Raw genomic sequence first — 18154 nt, 5'->3', positions numbered from 1 at the left:
ACTTGGAAGAAACATTGGGAGTAGGACTAATGCAGACTTTCTCAACCCCAACCCTATTGACCTTTGGGACTGCATCATTTCCTTGTGGGGGCTGTCCTGCACACTATAGGATGTCTAGCAGCATCCCTGGCCTTCACCCACTAGATGCCATTCTCACGCATGCATGCAAACAGAAACATTGACAACTGAAAATGTTCCCAGGCATTGCTGAGTGTCCTTTGGTGGTAGAATGGTCCCCAGTTGAGAGCCACTGGACTAGATCACTTGTTAAGGGGCTTCGAGCACAACTGCTAGGATGTGAAATCTGTAGTCCTCACTTGTGACATCTGAAGCCACATAACTGCATTTACTCAGACTGAGCACTGTACTGAGAACTTATATTTTTTCATCTTGTTTAACTCTGCAGCTCTGAGGCATGTATGTTGTCTCCTTTTGCAAACGAGTAAACTGAAGCTCAGGTTAAGTAGCTCTCCAGTAGCACAGCCCATAGCTGAGCAAACCCTCTGCCTAAGACCGAAGCCCTCACCACTGTGCTGTACAGCTTCTCATGCTAGGATTCCTTTACCCCCACAAATCCTCTCAATAAAAGTGAAATCCGCCTCTTATAACAACCTTGGAACAGAGAAAGTCCCAGATCTTGGCCTATAATTCATAAGCTAGTCAATCTTTTAAGACTTTAGATGGCTGCACACAGTGGCTCATGACTATAGTCCCAGTACTTTGGGAGGCTGAGGTGGGGGATCACTTGAGGTCAGGAGTTCGAGACCAACTTGGCCAACATGGTGAAACCCTGTCTCTACTAAAAATACAAAAATTAGGCAGGCGTGGTAGTGCACGCCTGTAATCCCAGCTACCTGGGAGTCTGAAGCAGGAGAATTGCTTGAACCCAGGAAGCAGAGTTTGCAGTGAGCTGAGATCGTGACACTGCATTCCAGTCTGGGTCACGGAGTGAGGCTCCGTTTCAAAAATAAAACTTCAGACCTTGATAGGGCCTTTTTTCCTTTTAGATTTAAGTCTATTTTGAGATATTTCAGAATCTTCTAGGAGTATTTAATCTTTGCTATAGGAATTTTAAAACCTACATATTAGATTGAAACATGAAATTATTTGACCGTCTTGGCTAACAAAAATGGCAATTTCACATAGTTCAACCTTCCTAAAAATAGAATAATATAGTGAATTCTCACCCACTGATCCACTTCAACCATTAATTACATGTGGCCAATCTCATTTCTCCTTATGCCAGCTCTCCTCCTGCCCTGGATTATTTTTGAAGAAAAACTCGTATGTTATACAACTTGTAAATGTTTCAACATTCATCCTTAGACTATGGGGAATGCTTTTGAAGCTCTAATTCCATTTTCACACCAAAGTATAAAGCACTTGTAGCAAAACTCCAGCAAGTGGGCACACGTCTTACTATCTCAAACAGCTTTTCCAGCGTACTGTAATCAGGAGCCACAGTGTTTTCGACCATCTCAAGTCTCTGTCTTTGGTTTTTCTTCTCTTCCATCTTCTTTCAAGTTATTTGTTGAAACAACTGTTTTATCCTGGAGATCAGTGATGTGTGGCCTGTGACCTTTTGCTGAACTGAGGCAAAACAAATCAGAAATCCAGAGTAAGCATCTTAAAAACAAAACTTTGATATCGCCATGTCATCCAGCTTTTTGCTGTAGGTAACGATGTTTGGGCTGTTTTCGTCTTATTCCACTCTCCTAATTTGTGTTTATTATATTTTACAGAAATATCAGCCTGGGATGGATTAGAAATTGTTTGAAAAAACTAGTCTTCACACCATTTAAGAAGTACTCATATGTTAACGGTTTTTTAGTTTGGATTTTGCCAGTTTCCCTGTTAGGTGACAGTGTCCTGTACCCTGTACTTCTTGGAAACTGTAGTAAGGGGAGGAGGACTTTTGCAAGACAGAGCATACGTGGCTTTTTTTTTTTTTTCTTTTTCCTTTTCCTTAAGACAGAGTCTTGCTCTGTTGCCCAGGCTGGAGTGCAGTGGCATGATCTCGGCTCACTGCAACCTCTGCCTCCCGGGTTCCAGTGATTCTCCTGCCTCAGCCTCTCGAGTAGCTGGGACTACAGGCGCACACCACCATGCCTGGCTAATTTCTGTATTTTTAGTAGAGACAGGGTTTCACCATATTGGCTAGGCTGGTCTTGAACTCCTGAGCCCGTGATCCACCCACCTCGGCCCCCCAAAGTGCTGGGATTACAGGCATGAGCCACTGCGCCTGGGCACATGGCTTTCATTTTTGTTTTTAATTATTTCTGGAAAGGTGAAGGAAGGTGAAATAAACTTAAACCTACTGTATTCTAAGACTTAGCATGGTGGTTATAACTGAAAAACTAAGCAAAACCTTATGCCTCAATTTCAGCTTCAGAGCTTGATAACGATGTTCCAAAAGCAGCCTGCCTCTCCACTGAAAGCAGTGACACTCAGAAGACCCCTGTCATCACTCTTCCCTCAGAGGCAAGGGAGCAAATGGCCACCCTTGGAGAGAGGACATTCAACTGTTGCTACCCAGGTAAGAATAAAACCCAGCATTCTGAGCCAAGTGCTGATATGCAAGCCCTGCGTGAATCCCCGAGCTGCCTGCTCGTGTTACTCTGCATGCTGATAACATGCGAGCATCTACATCAGCACACACAGCCTTCCCTGTGGGGCCTAAGAGTCCTGTAGCATCCAGAGCTCAGCGTGGGACTCGCCAGAACATTGGATTCGTAGGAGCTTCCATCCTGAGGTTAACCACATATACAGACACTTTTTTTTTGGACGGGTTCGGCTCTCTTGCCTGGGCGCTGGAGTGCGATGCGAGGATCTCAGCTCATAAGCTCCATACTCCGGGTTCAGCCATTCTCCTGCCTCAGCCTCCCGAGCAGCTGGGACTGGCCCGCCACACGCCCGCTTCAGTTTTTTGTATTTTTTAGTAGAGGCGGGGTTTCACCGTGTTAGCCAGGACGGTCACCGATCTCCTGACCTCGTGATCCGCCGATCTCGGCCTCTATAAAGTGATGCTGGGATTACAGGCGAGGCCACAGCGCCTGGCAACTGTTTTTGTTTTGTTTGTTTTTGGAGACAGTTTCACTCTCGCTGCCCAGGCTGGAGTGCAATGGCGCGATCTCGGCTCACCGTAACCTCCGCCTCTCGGGTTCTGTCAATTCTCCTGCCTCAGACTCCCAAGACAAGGTCTTGCTCTGTTAAGGCTGGAGTATAGTGGTGTGATCATAATTCACTGCGGCCTCCAACTCACTGGATGCATGTCATCTTCCCTCATCGGCCCTCTGAGTAGTTGGGACTACAGGCATGCACCACCACGTCTGGCTAAGTTTTTTGTTTTAAAAGTTATGTGCCTCTGAAGCTGTATTCGAGAAATAAACCAGATTACGTTTAAGCCACTGAGAGTGGTTTCTGAAAGAACAAACCAATATCCTCCCTCAAACACACAAGTATAGGATTTGTACTATAGACTAAGGGTTGGCAAAGTGTTTTGTAAAGGACTAGGTGCTATTTTAGGGAGGATGGGCCTGGTGGCTCATGCCTGTAATCCCAGCATTTTAGGAGGGGATGGGGGTGTCTCTGTGTTACCCAGGCTGGTCTCAAACTTCTGGCCTCCAGTGATCCTCCCACCTTGGTCTCCCAAGCTTGGGGATGGCAGGCATGAGCCACCACACTCAACTGAGGTTCTCTTTTAAGAATTGTATTTTTCAGGCCAGGCATGGTGGCTCACTCCTATAATCCCAGCACTTTGGAAGGCTGGGGCAGGCAGATCACCTGAGGTCAGGAGTTCGAGACCAGCCTGGCCAACATGGTGAAACCCCATCTCTACCAAAAATTCTAAAATGAGCCGGGCGTGGAGGCAGGTGCCTATAATCCCAGCTACTCGGGAGGCTGAAGCAGGAGAATTGCTTGAACCCAGGAGGCGGAGGCTGCAGTAAGCCGAGATCGTGCCACTGCACTCCGGCCTGAGCAACAGAGTACAGCTCCATCTCAAAAAAAAAAAAAAATTGTATTTTTGTTTTGTAGGTTGCCACTTCAAAACTGTGCATGGCATGAAAGACTTGGACCGCCATCTCAGAATCCATACGGGTAGGTATCCACTCTGTTCAGCAGCTCAGTAAGAAGATAGGAAGTGAATGTGAATTAAGCACCAGGGACACAGTAATGAACAGGACGGTCTCTGCCTCATCTGCCTCGTGAAACTCAGTCTAGTAGGGTGGGCTTGGGAGAAGGAACAAAGGGGTATGAGATGAAGATGAAGAGGTTGCCAGGATGAGCTACACAGAGGCCTGTGGCTATAGTAATCTTAGAAGAGCAATAAGGTAGCTTCTTAAAGATGCTTTCTTTTAGGGCAGCGAGCTGCTGAGAAGAGAAATAAGATGTGCTGAAGCAAAGGAGTGCCATGATCTATACCAGGGGTCTACAAACTGCAGCCCATGGGCAACTCCAGCCTGTTGGCATGCTCCTTTGTTTACCTATTGTTTGTAGCTTTCTGGCCTTACAAGGGGGTAGTTGCTACAGGGACTGTAGGGTGCACAAAGCCTAAAATACTATTTTTTTTTTTTTTTTTTTTTGAGACAGAGTCCCACTCTGTCACCCAGGCTGGAGTGCACTGGCACAATCTCAGCTCACTGCAACCCCCGCCTCCCAGGTTCAAGAGATTCTCCTGCCTCAGCCTTTTGAAATAGCTAGGATTACAGGTGCCTGCCACCACGCCCAGCTAATTTTTCTATTTTTAGTAAAGACGGAGTTTCGCAATGTTGGCCAGGCTGGTCTCGAACTCCTGACCCCAGGTGATCCACCTGCCTCGGCCTCCTAAAGTGCTGGGATTACAGGCATGAGCCACCAGGCCCGTCCTCCCTAAAATAGCACCTAGTCCTTTACAAAACACTTTGCCAACCCTTAGTCTATAGTATAAATCCTATACTTGTGTGTTGAGGGGAGGATATTGGTTTGTTCTTTCAGAAACCACTCTCAGTGGCTTAAACGTAATCTGGTTTATTTCTCGAATACAGCTTCAGAGGCACATAGTCCACAGCTGGTCCAATGGCTCTGCCATCCTGGACACGTGGCTTAGCCTCTGGGTCTGAGGCAGGTGCTGTAGTTCTCTGCATCTCTTAGCCAGTGGGCAATGGAAGCAGACCAGGGGGCCCACGGCATGCCTCCCATGGGCTGTAACTCAGAAGCAGCGGCCCTTGTGACCTAGGGGAACATGAGCGGGACTTAGTCATGGCCACACTGAGCGTCAAGGGGACAGGAGGGATGGTTTTAGGAGGGACAGCACATGCCCAGATGAGCCTCTGGAGCCCCTTCACTGAGAGGACAGAGATTTTTGGACAAAGATGGAGGTCTCTGTCCAGAAAGATGGGCATCGTAATGTTATTATAGAAGGTCACTTTTAATAGAGGCCCTATGTAATATTTAATAGAGGGCATTATAATAGAGGGCCACTTTTGCCTGGGGATGGTGCCTCATGACAAGCGTGTTAGCAAGGAAATGTTTGATCTTCACCTTGAAAGACAGACTACCAGGGTGACGATGTCAGTGAAAGCATGCAGGTTCCGGAACCCTTTGAGGAAAGATGAGGCAGCTCAGTTTAAGGAATTTCAGAGTGGGTGACTCTATCCTGAAAATAACTTGAGCGCTTGTTCTCAACTGGGGCTAGGCTACTGCCATTCAATGGGTGGAGGCCAAAAATCTTAAAATTCACAAGATAACCTTCACAAGAATTAAAGGCCTGGAACGTTCACTGGGCTGGGGTCGACCCCAAGAGATGTACAGGGGCTGGATTAATGTTTTCTTGAGGTACTGCAGAGCATGCTGGGGGTCCAGGACATATAACGTAAGGCCTTGTTCTTGAGTGGGGGAAGCAGACGCGCCTCCCTAGTGTAAGCAAACTTAGGCCACTTCTCTGGGCCCAAGGTGACTGCTTTAGTTCTCTGAATGTAACTAATGGAAAGTAGGAGAAGAGGCATGGGGGCCTCACAGTATTCCTCCCTTGGGGCATGACCCAGAAGTTGCATCCTTTGTGACTACTGGGACTCACGTAATGGTGGTTTAAAACCAAAGTATTTCTGCCCCGTGATGTTCCAGGTGTAAGTGATCAGGCTGGTGTGGGACCGGCCTGGTGGTTTCAGGGACCCAGGCTCTTGCGTTGCTTTGTCATCCCAAGGGTGCAACTCTCATTAGCCTGCTCCACAATGGCCTCCTGCCACCTTAAAGGCACATCGCTTGGGCTCGCCTGTTTGGCCAGAACTTAATCACATGGCCACCCCCAGCTGTGGAAATGAAGGCTGGGAAAAGGAAGTTTCTCCTGTGTGGTCGTGTGCCCGGCTGCAAAGAAGGTTCTGTTACCAAGGGAAGAGGGGAAAGGTCAGGGTGTCTCTGACCCAGCTGTAAGTGGGAGGCAGCGATTCTAACACGTGGTTCTTTTGGATTGCCTAAGTAAATTAACATATGCAAATAAGTTTTCTGTTTATGACTTTGTACTTGACCTTGTGTGCCTTGGCTTTGGTGCTTCAGTTCAGATTGAAGAGTAGCAGTCAACGCAAACCATCTGTCTTATTTCCTCATTGTGGGCATGCTTTGATGTCGCTATCGTTGTAGGGTTAGAAGCCCTGGGATTTTGGTTGAGATCACTTATGGCATTCAAGTTTATTCCTAGCTTTCTGAGGTTGGTTTTCTGAGGTGTGTGTTTAATTGGGAATAGTCGTTGCATTTCAAATGTATTGCGTTTTCCTTTTTATTTATTTATTTATTTACTTTTTTGAGTCACGGTCTTGCTCTGTCGCCCAGGCTGGAACACAGTAGCGCGATCAGGTTCAGGTGATCATCATGTCTGTACTTCTCGAGTAGCTGGGCTGCAGGCATGCCCCGTTACGCCCAGCTAATTTTATTTTATTTTATAGTGATGAGGTCTGTGTTGTCAAGGTTGGTCTCAAACTCCTGGCCTCAAGTGATCCTCCTGCCTCAGCCTTCCAAAGTGCTGGGATTACAGACGTGAGCCACCCATCCCCCGAGCCCTGTATCGCTAGCTCCTGTGGCATTTATTTAGCTTCGTAAAGAAGATTGATTTATGTTTGTACTTTTTTCCCACTTTGTATTTCTTCATTTGGCATTGGTATCAGATAGCTGTTATAAAGTGAGCTGAAGCAAAATCTTTCTCTATGCTCTGAAACAGTTGACTATAGAAAAGCCTTTCCTTGAAAGTTTGGTAGAATGTGCACACAATCCCCTCTCTGCTCCAATCCTTAGGAGCATAGGAGGAGGTATAGATTAGGCTGAGATAGCAATGTCAACCTCAGTGACAACTGAAGACTGCTCCGTATATGCTGCTGTCCCCCACAGTCACCCCAGCTGCATTCCTTGTGGTCTTCTCTCCAGGACCCAGTTGGTAGATCTGCCTCTGTCCAGAACAGCCAGATGAAGGCATTCTTGACCTTTGTTCTGCTGTGCACTGCTGGCAATTTGGATGGACTCTTCTCAAAAAGATGTTTTTAAATCTAATAAGATATATCACATTTTAAAAAACCATATTATTATATAATCATCAATGTTAAGTGTGCAATTTTCATACTTTAAACCCTTGCTACCCAAACTGCTACAAAGACCAGAAATGTCCACATCAGCCGGGAGCTTGGTAGATCAAAATGCAGGAACCCAGGCTGCACCGCAGACCTCCTGAATCAGAATCTGCATCTTAATGAGACGCTCCCAAGCCCAGGCGGTTAATATACACAGTAGTCCCAGAGACCTGCATTTAATGTCAGGAGCCTAGTGGCTAGCAAGTTAATTACCCTAAGAGCAGAAGTGAGCATAAGTGATAACTTGGAGAACTACAGCGAGTGTAATGTGGTACGACCACATTTCAGGTCCATTGACGAGCATCTCCAGCACTGTTGTTAGTGTAGTTTATTGCCTACATTGATAATTAGAGGCAATGCTAAACTGTAGCTAGAGGTAGGGAAGATAAAAAAGTAATCATTTCCCATATAAGATCTTAGACCGTGAAATTTACATGCAGACCGCAGATAAAAATCTCCCGATGGCCGAGCACAGTGGCTCACGCCTGTAATCCCAACACTTTGGGAGGCCGAGGCAGGTGGATCACCTGAGGTCAGGAGTTCAAGACCAGAGTCTGGCCAACATGGTGAAACCCATCTCCACTAAAAATACAAATATTAGCCAGGTGTGGTGGCGGCCGCCTGTAATCCCAGCTACTTGGGAGGCTGAGGCAGGAGAATCGCTTGAACCTGGGAGGTGCAGGTTGCAGTGGACCGAGATTGCGCCACTGCACTCCAGCCTGGGCGACAGAGTGAGACTCTGTCTGTAAAAAAAATTTGTTAAATCTCCTGATTTGGAACACTGCAGTGTATCTTGGGCAAGTGAAACAAGTGTGAGGAACCACACAGTGGCCCTTGACAACAATTCTTGTCACTTTCTGTCATATTTCATTAGCCAGAGTATGGTATGTCATGCCCAAACCAGAGGCTGCTGGGACAGCAAAGCATAATTCTCCACAGAAATTACAGCACATACTTGCGAACAATAAACAATTCACCTTGGAGAGTAGATCTTTAACATAATTCTTCATTGTCACCGATCTGTTTCATTTCGGGTTGTTTTGTTTTGTTTTTGAGAGACAGTCTTCCTCTTACCGAGGCTGGAGTACAGTGGTGCAGTCTTGGCTCACTGCAGCCTCTGTCTCCCAGGTTCAAGTGATTCTTGTGCCTCAGCCTCCTGAGTAGCTGGGATTACAGCCATGCACCACCATGCCTGGTTAATTTTTGTATTTTTACAGTGGAGATGCTGTTTCACCACGTTGGCCAGGCAGGTCTCGAACTCCTGACCTCAAGGCCGATCTGCCTGCCTCGGCCTCCCGAAGTGTTGGGATTACAGGTGTGAGCCACCACACCCAGCCTGTTTTTGATCTTTTTTTTTTTTGGGACAGAGTCTTGCTCTGTCACCCAGGCTGGAGTGCAGTGGCGCGATCTCACTCACTGCAACCTCCGTCTGTCAGTTGCAAGCGATTCTCCTGCCTCAGCCTCCTGAGTAGCTGGGATTACAGGCACGTACCACCATGCCCGGCTAATTTTTGTATTTTTAGTAAAGACGGGGTTTCACCATCTTGGTCAGGCTGGTCTCGAACTGCTGACCTCGTGATCTATCCACTCGGCCTCCCAAAGTGCTGGGATTACAGGTGTGAGCTACCGCACCTGGCCTTGTTTTCGATCTTTTAATCTAGACTTTGTAATTTTACATCTTCCTGGACCATCACCCATCTTATCCAGTCTTCTAAATTTATTGGGGTAAAGTTCTGCTTAATAGTCACGATTGACTTTGTGTATCTGTAGTCCCCTTCTGCTTTTCCAAAGTCCGTTGGAATGGTTTTCAACTAGGTACAATTTTGCCCCCCAGGGGAACAATGTCTGGAGACATCTTTGGTTGTCACAACTGGGGAAGGAAGGGTTCTACTGGCATCTGGTGGGTGGAGGCCAGGGATGCCGCTAAACATCTTACAACGCAGAGGAAAGCACCAGGCATCAAAGAATTGCCAGTACTGTTGAGATTAAGAACCCTGGTCTGTTGGTATCCTCTCTTTTTGAGCTAAGCCTTCCTTCTTTAGCACCATTTTTACCTTTATTGATCAAGTGCTGTACGTAGCCTCAATTCTGTCTTTTGGTTTCTTGAATTGCATACTGTGCACTTGATTTCAGCATTTTGTTAAAAATGAACTTAAGTCTACAAACTTCTTTAAAGCCATTATAGGCTACAGGCTTTTTTCGTTTTGTGTTTTGTTTTGTTTTGAGACAGAGTTTCACTCTTGTTGCCCAGGCTGGAGTGCAATGGCGCGATCTCGGCTCACCGCAACCTCCACCTCCTGGGTTCAAGCGATTTTCCTGCCTCAGCCTCCAAAGTCGCTGGGATTACAGGCGTGTTGCCACCACGTCCAGCTAATTTTTTTGTATTTTTAGTAGAGACGGGGTTTCTCCATGTTGGCCAGGCTGGTCTCGAACTCCCAAGCTCAGGTGATCTGCCCGCCTCAGCTTCCCAAAGTGCTGGGATTACAGGCGTAAGCCACCGAGCCCAGCCACGGCTATAGGTTTTGAAATAGGAAGCTCTTATCTGTGTCTAGGGTTTGTAATCTAATTTTGACAAAAACCGTCCTAAAAGACATTCTAAAACTTCCAAGCTGACATTTTTGAAAATGTCATTTGTTAAAAGTTTGACTTATATCTACATACTGAACTCTCTCATCCATATGAAGTTTTTAATGAATTTCACCATGATTTCTATTTTGCCTGATGCTAAAATTGATATTCCTACTTTTTAAAAGTATTTTTCTAGAATTTCTTATTCTGTTCCTATCACTTTGATTTACGTATCTTCAGAGCATTTAGTGGCTTTTTTTCTTAATTTAACTTAAATATATTTTTAAACTTATTAGAGATGAGCTCTCCCTGTGTTGCCCAGGCTGGTCTCAACCTTCTGGCCTCAAGCAATCCTCCTGCCTCGGCCTCCCAATGTGCTGGGATTACTGGTGTGAGCCACAACATCTGACCTATAATTTAGATCTTTAAGAGGGAAATGTAATACGTTTTTGTTTATAATATTTAGTTTGACATCTACTTATCTGATATTTGATGTGGTTTTTATTTTATGCTGTTTGGTTTTTTTGTTTCATTGAGACAAGTTCTTGTTTTGCCACCTAGGCTAGAGTGCAGTGGTATGATCAGAGCTCACCTCCTGGGCTCAAGTGATCCTCCCACCTGAGCCTCCCAAGTAGCTGGGACTACAAGGGTATACTACCACACCTAGCTAATCCTTTTTTTTTCCGGTAGAGATAGGGTCTCACTATGTTGCCCAGGCTGGTCTAGAACTTCTGGACTCAAGTGTTGGGATTACAGATGTGAGCCATTGTGCCCAACCAAGTCTTTTTTTTTTTTCTTTTTTTTTTTTTTGAGATGGAGGCTCCCTCTGTCACCCAGCCTGGAATGCAGTGGCGTGATCTCGGCTCACTGCAACCTCCTCCTCCTGGGTTCAAGCCATTCTCCTGCCTCAGCCTCCCTAGTAGCTGGGATTACAGGTGCACACCACCATGCCCAGCTAATTTTTGTATTTTCAGTAGAGACGGTTTCACCATGTTGGCCAGGCTGGTCTCGAACTCCTGACCTCAGGTAATCCCCCCACCTCGGCTTCCCAAAGTGCTGGGATTACAGGCGTGAGCCACCGTGCCCAGTCGCCCCAACCGTCTTTTGATGGTGGTTTTTCTCTTGTCTGAAAGCTATACTTTTTCCATTGTACTATTTTCTCATATTCCCATCTTACCTTCACCATCACCCTTATCTTTTATTCTGGTGTACACTGTTTAAGTGTGATACCAAGTCATGTATCAACTATCTTCTCCTCTCACTGAATGCTAATTCAAGTATAAGAATCTATTAAAACAGTTTCTATAGAAAGTTGAAGAGCCTGTTCCTATCTTGCTGGCATCCACTGTTCTGAGGAGCTTTATGCTGATATGAGCATTTTGCTGGTGGTTTTCTTTCTGGAAGCTTCCAGATCTCACCATTCTTAGGGTTCTGAAATTGGACCACCCTGCTTCTAAATAAGATACATGGCTGTCTTTAGTGTTGGGAAATAATTCTTCTCTGTTCTGTCCTGGACCATCTAGAATGAGTTTTCATGTCTTAGCTTTTGGCATCTTTTTCCTCTTGTCCTTTTGGGAGATTCTTTAACTGTGTCTTCCATTTCTAAGATTTTTCTTAATAGGTGGTTTTTTGTTTTTGTTCTGTTATTTTATAAGAGCGGTTTTAGGTTCACAGCAAAAGTGAACCTAAAGACCAGAAGATACAGATATTTCCCATATGTCCCCTGCTTCTCCATATGTACAGCCTTCCCCATTACCAACATTACATTTGAGTCATGCATCTTTACGATAGATGAACCTGCACTGACACAACATTCACAACATTCTCAACCAAAGACCATAGTTTACAGTAGGGTCCATTTTTTTTGAGACAGTGTCTTGCTCTGTCACCCAGGCTGGAGTTCAGTGGCATGATCTCCGCTCACAACCTCAACCTCCTGGGCTCAGGTGATCGTCCCACCTCTGCCTCCCAAGTAACTGGAACTACAGGCATGCACCACCACACCCAGCTAATATTTTGTATATTTTGTATAGAGACAGGGTTTTGCCATGTTGCCCAGGCTGGTCTCGAACTCCTGGGCTCAAGCGATCCACCCACCTCAGCCCCCCAAAGCACTGGAATTACAGGTGTGAGCCACCGCACCTGGCCAGGTTTCACTCTTGGTGTTGTACATTTGTGGGTGTGGACAAATGTATGATGACATATGTCCACCAGTAGCTGTCATTCAACACCCTTTTTGCTAGTCAACTTATTAGAACTTTTATTTTGATGTCCACAGTTTTCATTTCGCTAATTTCATTTCTTCCCTTTGCTTTAGTAACTAAGTTCTTGACTTGGGCATGTCTTTCTGGTTCTGGCTTTCCCCAAGTATTTGTTTATTGGGTAAACTAACTTTTATTTAGATATCAGCCTGGAATGGTTGGGCTTGGGGGTAGTGATGAAACATGGCTGGATGGAAATGTTCTGGGTATGTGATCTTCTGCTATCCCTGGCATCTCTAACTACCAGGCCCTTGGATTCTTTTTCTGACCTCAGCGTCCTTTGACCAACAGCCTAGGGGGAGATGGCGTGCTGCTTGCTGTTTGGAAGAAGTGAGAGGAAGGAGTCCATCTGATCCTTCTCCATGTGGTTCATGAAGCTGTCCAAGATCCCTACAGCTGCCACTTCTTATTCTGAGTACTTGTATAACAACTGCCATTTTTCCCAAGCAGGGTTTGGCCTATAATTTCCTCCATCAATCTGATTTTTTATGTCATCTGTCCCTTAGGATTTCTGAGCTATCAATGAATGATACACATTCTTGTTTCCCAATATGCTGATGTAGACTTCAGTATCTTCCTCTCTCGGTATTTGGACAGGAGGAGGCAGCACACCCATATGCCCAGGCTACCATCTTGGTCAAATCTCTGTAGCCATCTTGACCAAAAAACCCTTAACTTTGACTCCTTATGTGTTTGAAGGAGACAAACCGCACAAGTGTGAGTTTTGTGACAAGTGCTTCAGCCGGAAGGACAACCTGACCATGCACATGCGGTGCCACACCAGTGTGAAGCCACACAAGTGTCACCTGTGTGACTATGCTGCCGTGGACAGCAGTAGCCTCAAGAAGCACCTGCGGATCCACTCTGACGAGCGGCCGTACAAATGCCAGCTCTGCCCCTATGCCAGCCGCAACTCCAGCCAGCTCACCGTCCACCTGCGATCCCACACGGGTGAGTCCCTGACCAGGAAACCTCAGTCCCTTACTTTTTCTCTAATTTCTTAACCTTCATTTACTTAACACAAGCAACTTAAATGACTTGGTGTGGTAGAAGTACAAGAATTTGGAACTTCTATGATAATTGTGAGGTTTGTCATTTTTCTGTTGCCGAAACAACAGCTTTTGGTAAAATATGACTGACAGCTGGGTTTTATATCTTGACTACATGGAATCCAGCTGGGGTGGATACCCACTATAACTGCCAAGAAGGTAAGGATGTATCTCCAGTCAGACCTATAAACTAGATGTTTCAGTAAATGTACACACTGATTGCATGGCTTAATTGGGAATGTAGCAAGATCCATTAAGTATAATTAAAAATCACAAACTTTTAACCTTAGGAACTTCCTTCCTTTCTTTATGGGAGCCTACTGAAGTGATAGGACCAACTCATTGTGGCATGGAAAAATGGGGTTTGAGATATTCATAAGGATGCTCATAAGTTGAAAATTTTCAGTGAATTCCTGGAAAATGATGAGCAGACAGGAACATAGTGATGTTTAAAATTGAGTATAGAAAGCTGTGTCCCAGCCGACAAATGGGAGGCAGCCATACAGTTGGGAGCCAATGTTCCAGCCAATATCCAAGTGCCCTGAGGGCTCTAAGCTTGGAACAAGCATGTAGACAGCCAGGGCCACAAAGCTTGGGAGACTAGCCAAGGCCTGGCAAAACTGCCCAACTAACCCAGTAGCAGGTGAAACCTCTGGCATCCATGTCTAATCATTAAACCAGTCTACCTTCCCAAATATAGTCAACCAAGGATCATAAGTCATTTATAGGAAATGAACGGAATAAAATGAGCCAAGTCAATAACTAATCCTGGAAGTAAGAGTACTTGGGTAATTTTCACATTCTAATTGGTGTCTACCCACTGGCAGAAATGTTGCATCCAAATAGAGACCTATGAAGAGATAATGAGAACAAAGAGGTATGAAATAAAACTAGGATTGCTAGCTATAAAATTAATTTCCCAGAGATTAGGGGGGAAAATTGAGTGAGTGAACTGAGAATAAGAGTCAGTCCTGAAGTCTGGTTTCTGACCAGGTCTAGGAAGAAAAGAAAATGGAAGTGAGAAGAAAATAGAGTGAAAATAGAAAATCAAATGAGAAATAAAGTCCGTAATTCTAAGGGGCCAGGAGAGTAAAAGTGCTCACAAGATTCCAATCAGGATGGAAGGGAGTGGACAGGGGACATCTGTATCTAGAAATATGTCTGGGGTAGTATTGGCTTCTAGGAGACAATGGAACAGTGCCCTCGAGTTGGGAAATGATTTTGAACTTAGAATTCTATACCCAGCCAAATTACCTCAAGTATGAGAGCAAAATAGAATGATGTGCAAGGACTCAAGACTTTACTCCCAACTAGAAGATAAACTCTAGCAAAGGAAGGGAAAAAACATCTGGCATGAGATATTTGATATGTGAATACCTGAATATGGCTAACTGGGATTGCAGCAAAGAGAAATATCAGGCTGATACTTGTATAGAAGGTCAAGAGAAACTAAATCAGAAGCTTTAAAAATCCATTAAAAAAATTCCTTGTGAAAGTTACAAAATTATGAGAGTGGATGACTTCTGAAATTGAGATGCCTTTTTTCAAGAAATACAATCTAATCAAGAAGCAAGCTAAAATGTGCCCCCAAATGAGCAGCATGTAAGAAAACCAAACAAAATTATATTGATGGGTTACCCCATCCACTGGCCCGAGTGTGACAGCAGACTTAGAAGGAAGTGATTGTAATCCTGGTGCAGTGTTTGGCTCCGATGAATATCACATTCCTAGTCACCATTTAAATTATTTATAATTGGCTTCTGAACTTGAAATCTGAAAATGATTAAAGTATGAGAATTCACCAGACAGAATGGAAATTTTTTTTACTTAAAGGTGAAAAGAAAGCTGCTTCTAACAAGTGAGGAGTTAAGTGTGGAGAAGAGGAGTGAATCCTCAAAAAATCTCAAGCTGACGGACTAAGATGTGAGGCTACTACTCAGCTTAAAAGCGCCGAAGTCGGCCGGGCGCAATGGCTCACGCCTGTAATCCCAGCACTGTGGGAGGCTGAGGTGGGCGGATCACGAGGTCAGGAAATCGAGACCATCCTGGCTAACATGGTGAAATCCCGTCTCTACTAAAAATACAAAAAAATTAGCTGGGTGTGCTGGCAGGCGCCTGTAATCCTGGCGCTTTGGGAGGCCGAGGCAGGCAGATCACGAGGTCAGCAGATCGAGACCATCCTGGCTAACATGGTGAAACCCCGCCTCTACTAAAAAAGTACAAAAAGTTATCCGGGTGTGGTGGCGGGCGCCTGTAGTCCCAGCTACTCGGGAGGCTGAGGCAGGAGAATGACCTGAACCCGGGAGGTGGAGCTTGCAGTGAGCCAAGATCACACCACTGCACTCCAGCCTGGGCAACAGAGCAAGACTGTCTGAAAAAAAAAAAAAAAGTGTAAAAGTCACAACCACCAGAATGCAGGGAGAGGTTAGGGAAAGGATGGGTGTGTAGGATAAGATGCTTATCTTTGTGTATATTCAACTGACATTTAAAGCAACAACCTTCAAAACAACTAGAAACCCTTAGCAATGTCTCCAGGGAATGGGACTCTAAATTAGAGAGTAGACCATGGCTCTTTATTATTTGTCCCCTGCTGCCATAATTATGCATTAATATTATAAATAAAATTCAGCCTGTAGTTATAAAAATAAGAAGCTTTCACTTGAAATACAAGCTCAATAACTGATGTCATATAGATTAAACACTATAGTAAGCATCTTCACAGGTCTTAGCTTGATTTGAAGCAGTTGTTTGTAATTTAAATCTCACCTCTTCTTGCACATTCAATTCCGGGATGTCAAGTTAAATGGGAGTTTAGATTTGAAACTGAAGGGGTCATCAAGAATATGAACTTGAGTGCCTTAGTGCCTGGGTTCCAAATCCCTGCTGTTTGACCTAAGTGAAGTAACTTGACCTCTGTGAGCCTCAGTTGCCCCATCTGTAAAGTGGGAGTAACAGTACCCACTCATAGGATTGTAGTGAAGATTGCATTAATATGCACAACAAGTGTTGTCCTTAGGAGGTTGTGGGTAGAGTTCACAAAACTCAACCATCTCACTGCGGCCAAGTGTGCTGAGGCAGGTTGGGGTGGGAGGGTCTGTGTTGCCTGCCTATTCTAATGGAAACACACCTTCCATTGCTAGGGGATACCCCCTTCCAGTGCTGGCTCTGTAGCGCCAAGTTCAAAATCAGCTCGGACTTGAAAAGGCACATGATCGTGCACTCGGGGGAGAAGCCTTTCAAGTGCGAGTTCTGCGACGTCCGCTGCACGATGAAGGCGAATCTCAAATCGCACATCCGCATCAAGCACACCTTCAAGTGTCTGCACTGTGCCTTCCAGGGCCGGGACCGCGCTGACCTCCTGGAGCACAGCCGGCTGCACCAGGCCGACCACCCGGAGAAGTGCCCAGAGTGCAGCTACTCCTGCTCCAGCGCGGCCGCGCTGCGCGTGCACAGCAGAGTCCACTGTAAGGACCGTCCCTTCAAGTGTGACTTCTGCAGCTTCGACACGAAGCGGCCCAGCAGCCTGGCCAAGCACATCGACAAGGTGCACAGGGACGAGGCCAAGACGGAGAACTGGGCCCCTCTGGGCAAGGAAGGGCTCAGAGAGAGCAGCTCTCAACATGTGGCCAAGATCGTGACGCAGAGGGCCTTCCGCTGTGAGACCTGCGGCGCCTCCTTCGTCAGGGATGACTCGCTGAGATGCCACAAGAAGCAGCACAGTGACCAGAGCGAGAACAAGAACTCAGACTTGGTCACCTTCCCACCGGAAAGCGGTGCGTCGGGGCAGCTCCAGGCTCCCCTAGAGCCCAGCCAAGACCTCTAGCTCAGCCGAAGGGAGTCGTCAGCTGTCGGAACTTCTGAGCGGTGCTGTTGCCCAGCCCTCCAAAGGTGTGAAGCCAGTGAGACAGGTTTTGGGCACCCCTTGCGGAGCTGGCCGCTCCAACTTCACAGGCCTCCAGAGGCGATGGCTGGGGCGACAGTGATGAAAGCAAAACAGTGCTGTGGAGACACTTCTCGCATTTGTCCCTTCCCTCCAAGGATTATCTGAGCAAGTCGACTTGGTCATTCAAAGGAGGGGTCCGCCAAGCCCTGCTCTATCCCATGGGGATAGCTTCTACGTAATGAATTCCAATTTTAAAACTGATCCATCTCTGATGGAATTATTACACTAGTTAGACGATATAGAAAACTAAAACTAATCTCTATAGTGGGAAGCGTTAAGGTGAGGAAGGTGTACATGAAGGGTCTGGGGTTGCTGGAAAACGTCTGTTTCATAACCTGGGTGATCGTTCTAAGTGTTTGCCTTACGTTTGTGTGGTTTCTTTTACCTGTTGTCTTACAATAAAAAAGGCAAACTCGTGGTAGCATGATGTAAGGAATACTCAATTTTGCAGTCCTCCACAGACAGTTATGGTAGGAGGTTCTCCATGCCCAGCCCCCACCCCATTCAGTAACTTAATTATAAATGCACCTTGAATTTCTCAATGAGTTCCTACTGTAGTAAAACGAAATGCAGTTTGATCTGGAGGTGGCGCCAAAGATCAAGCTAACTAGCCCAGCCTGTGCTTGTCTGTTGTGGAATTCAAAATTCTGTTTACTTCTATTTGGATAGAGAAGTCCAGGGGCCCAGTGGGCCCTGAGCTTGGTGCTGGGATATGTGATACGTGGGACAGCCTCACACCAG

General features: G+C 45.8%; 1 protein-coding gene across 3 annotated transcripts in view; it reads left to right on the top strand.

Moving 5' to 3' along the window:
* The window catches only part of ZFP64 (ZFP64 zinc finger protein), a 96343-nt gene extending 78503 nt beyond the window's left edge, over nt 1–17840 (top strand). For 2 of the 3 annotated variants that reach the window (XM_009215923.2, XM_003904603.3), the window contains 4 exons: nt 2387–2536; nt 4036–4098; nt 13121–13372; nt 16611–17840. In XM_009215923.2, coding sequence (XP_009214187.2) covers nt 2387–2536; nt 4036–4098; nt 13121–13372; nt 16611–17293 — 1148 coding nt within the window. In that variant the 3' untranslated portion in view covers nt 17294–17840. The remainder of the gene's footprint in view (nt 1–2386; nt 2537–4035; nt 4099–13120; nt 13373–16610) is intronic. The other variant, XM_017944687.3, reaches the window with a different exon arrangement.
* Nucleotides 17841–18154: the final 314 nt, after the last annotated feature.

This window comes from Papio anubis, chromosome 16 (genome assembly GCF_008728515.1).
Source record: "Papio anubis isolate 15944 chromosome 16, Panubis1.0, whole genome shotgun sequence".
Lineage (NCBI taxonomy): Eukaryota > Metazoa > Chordata > Mammalia > Primates > Cercopithecidae > Papio > Papio anubis.
The sequence above is the reverse complement of the archived record's forward strand: the minus strand, read 5'-3'. Positions and strand labels throughout refer to the sequence as shown.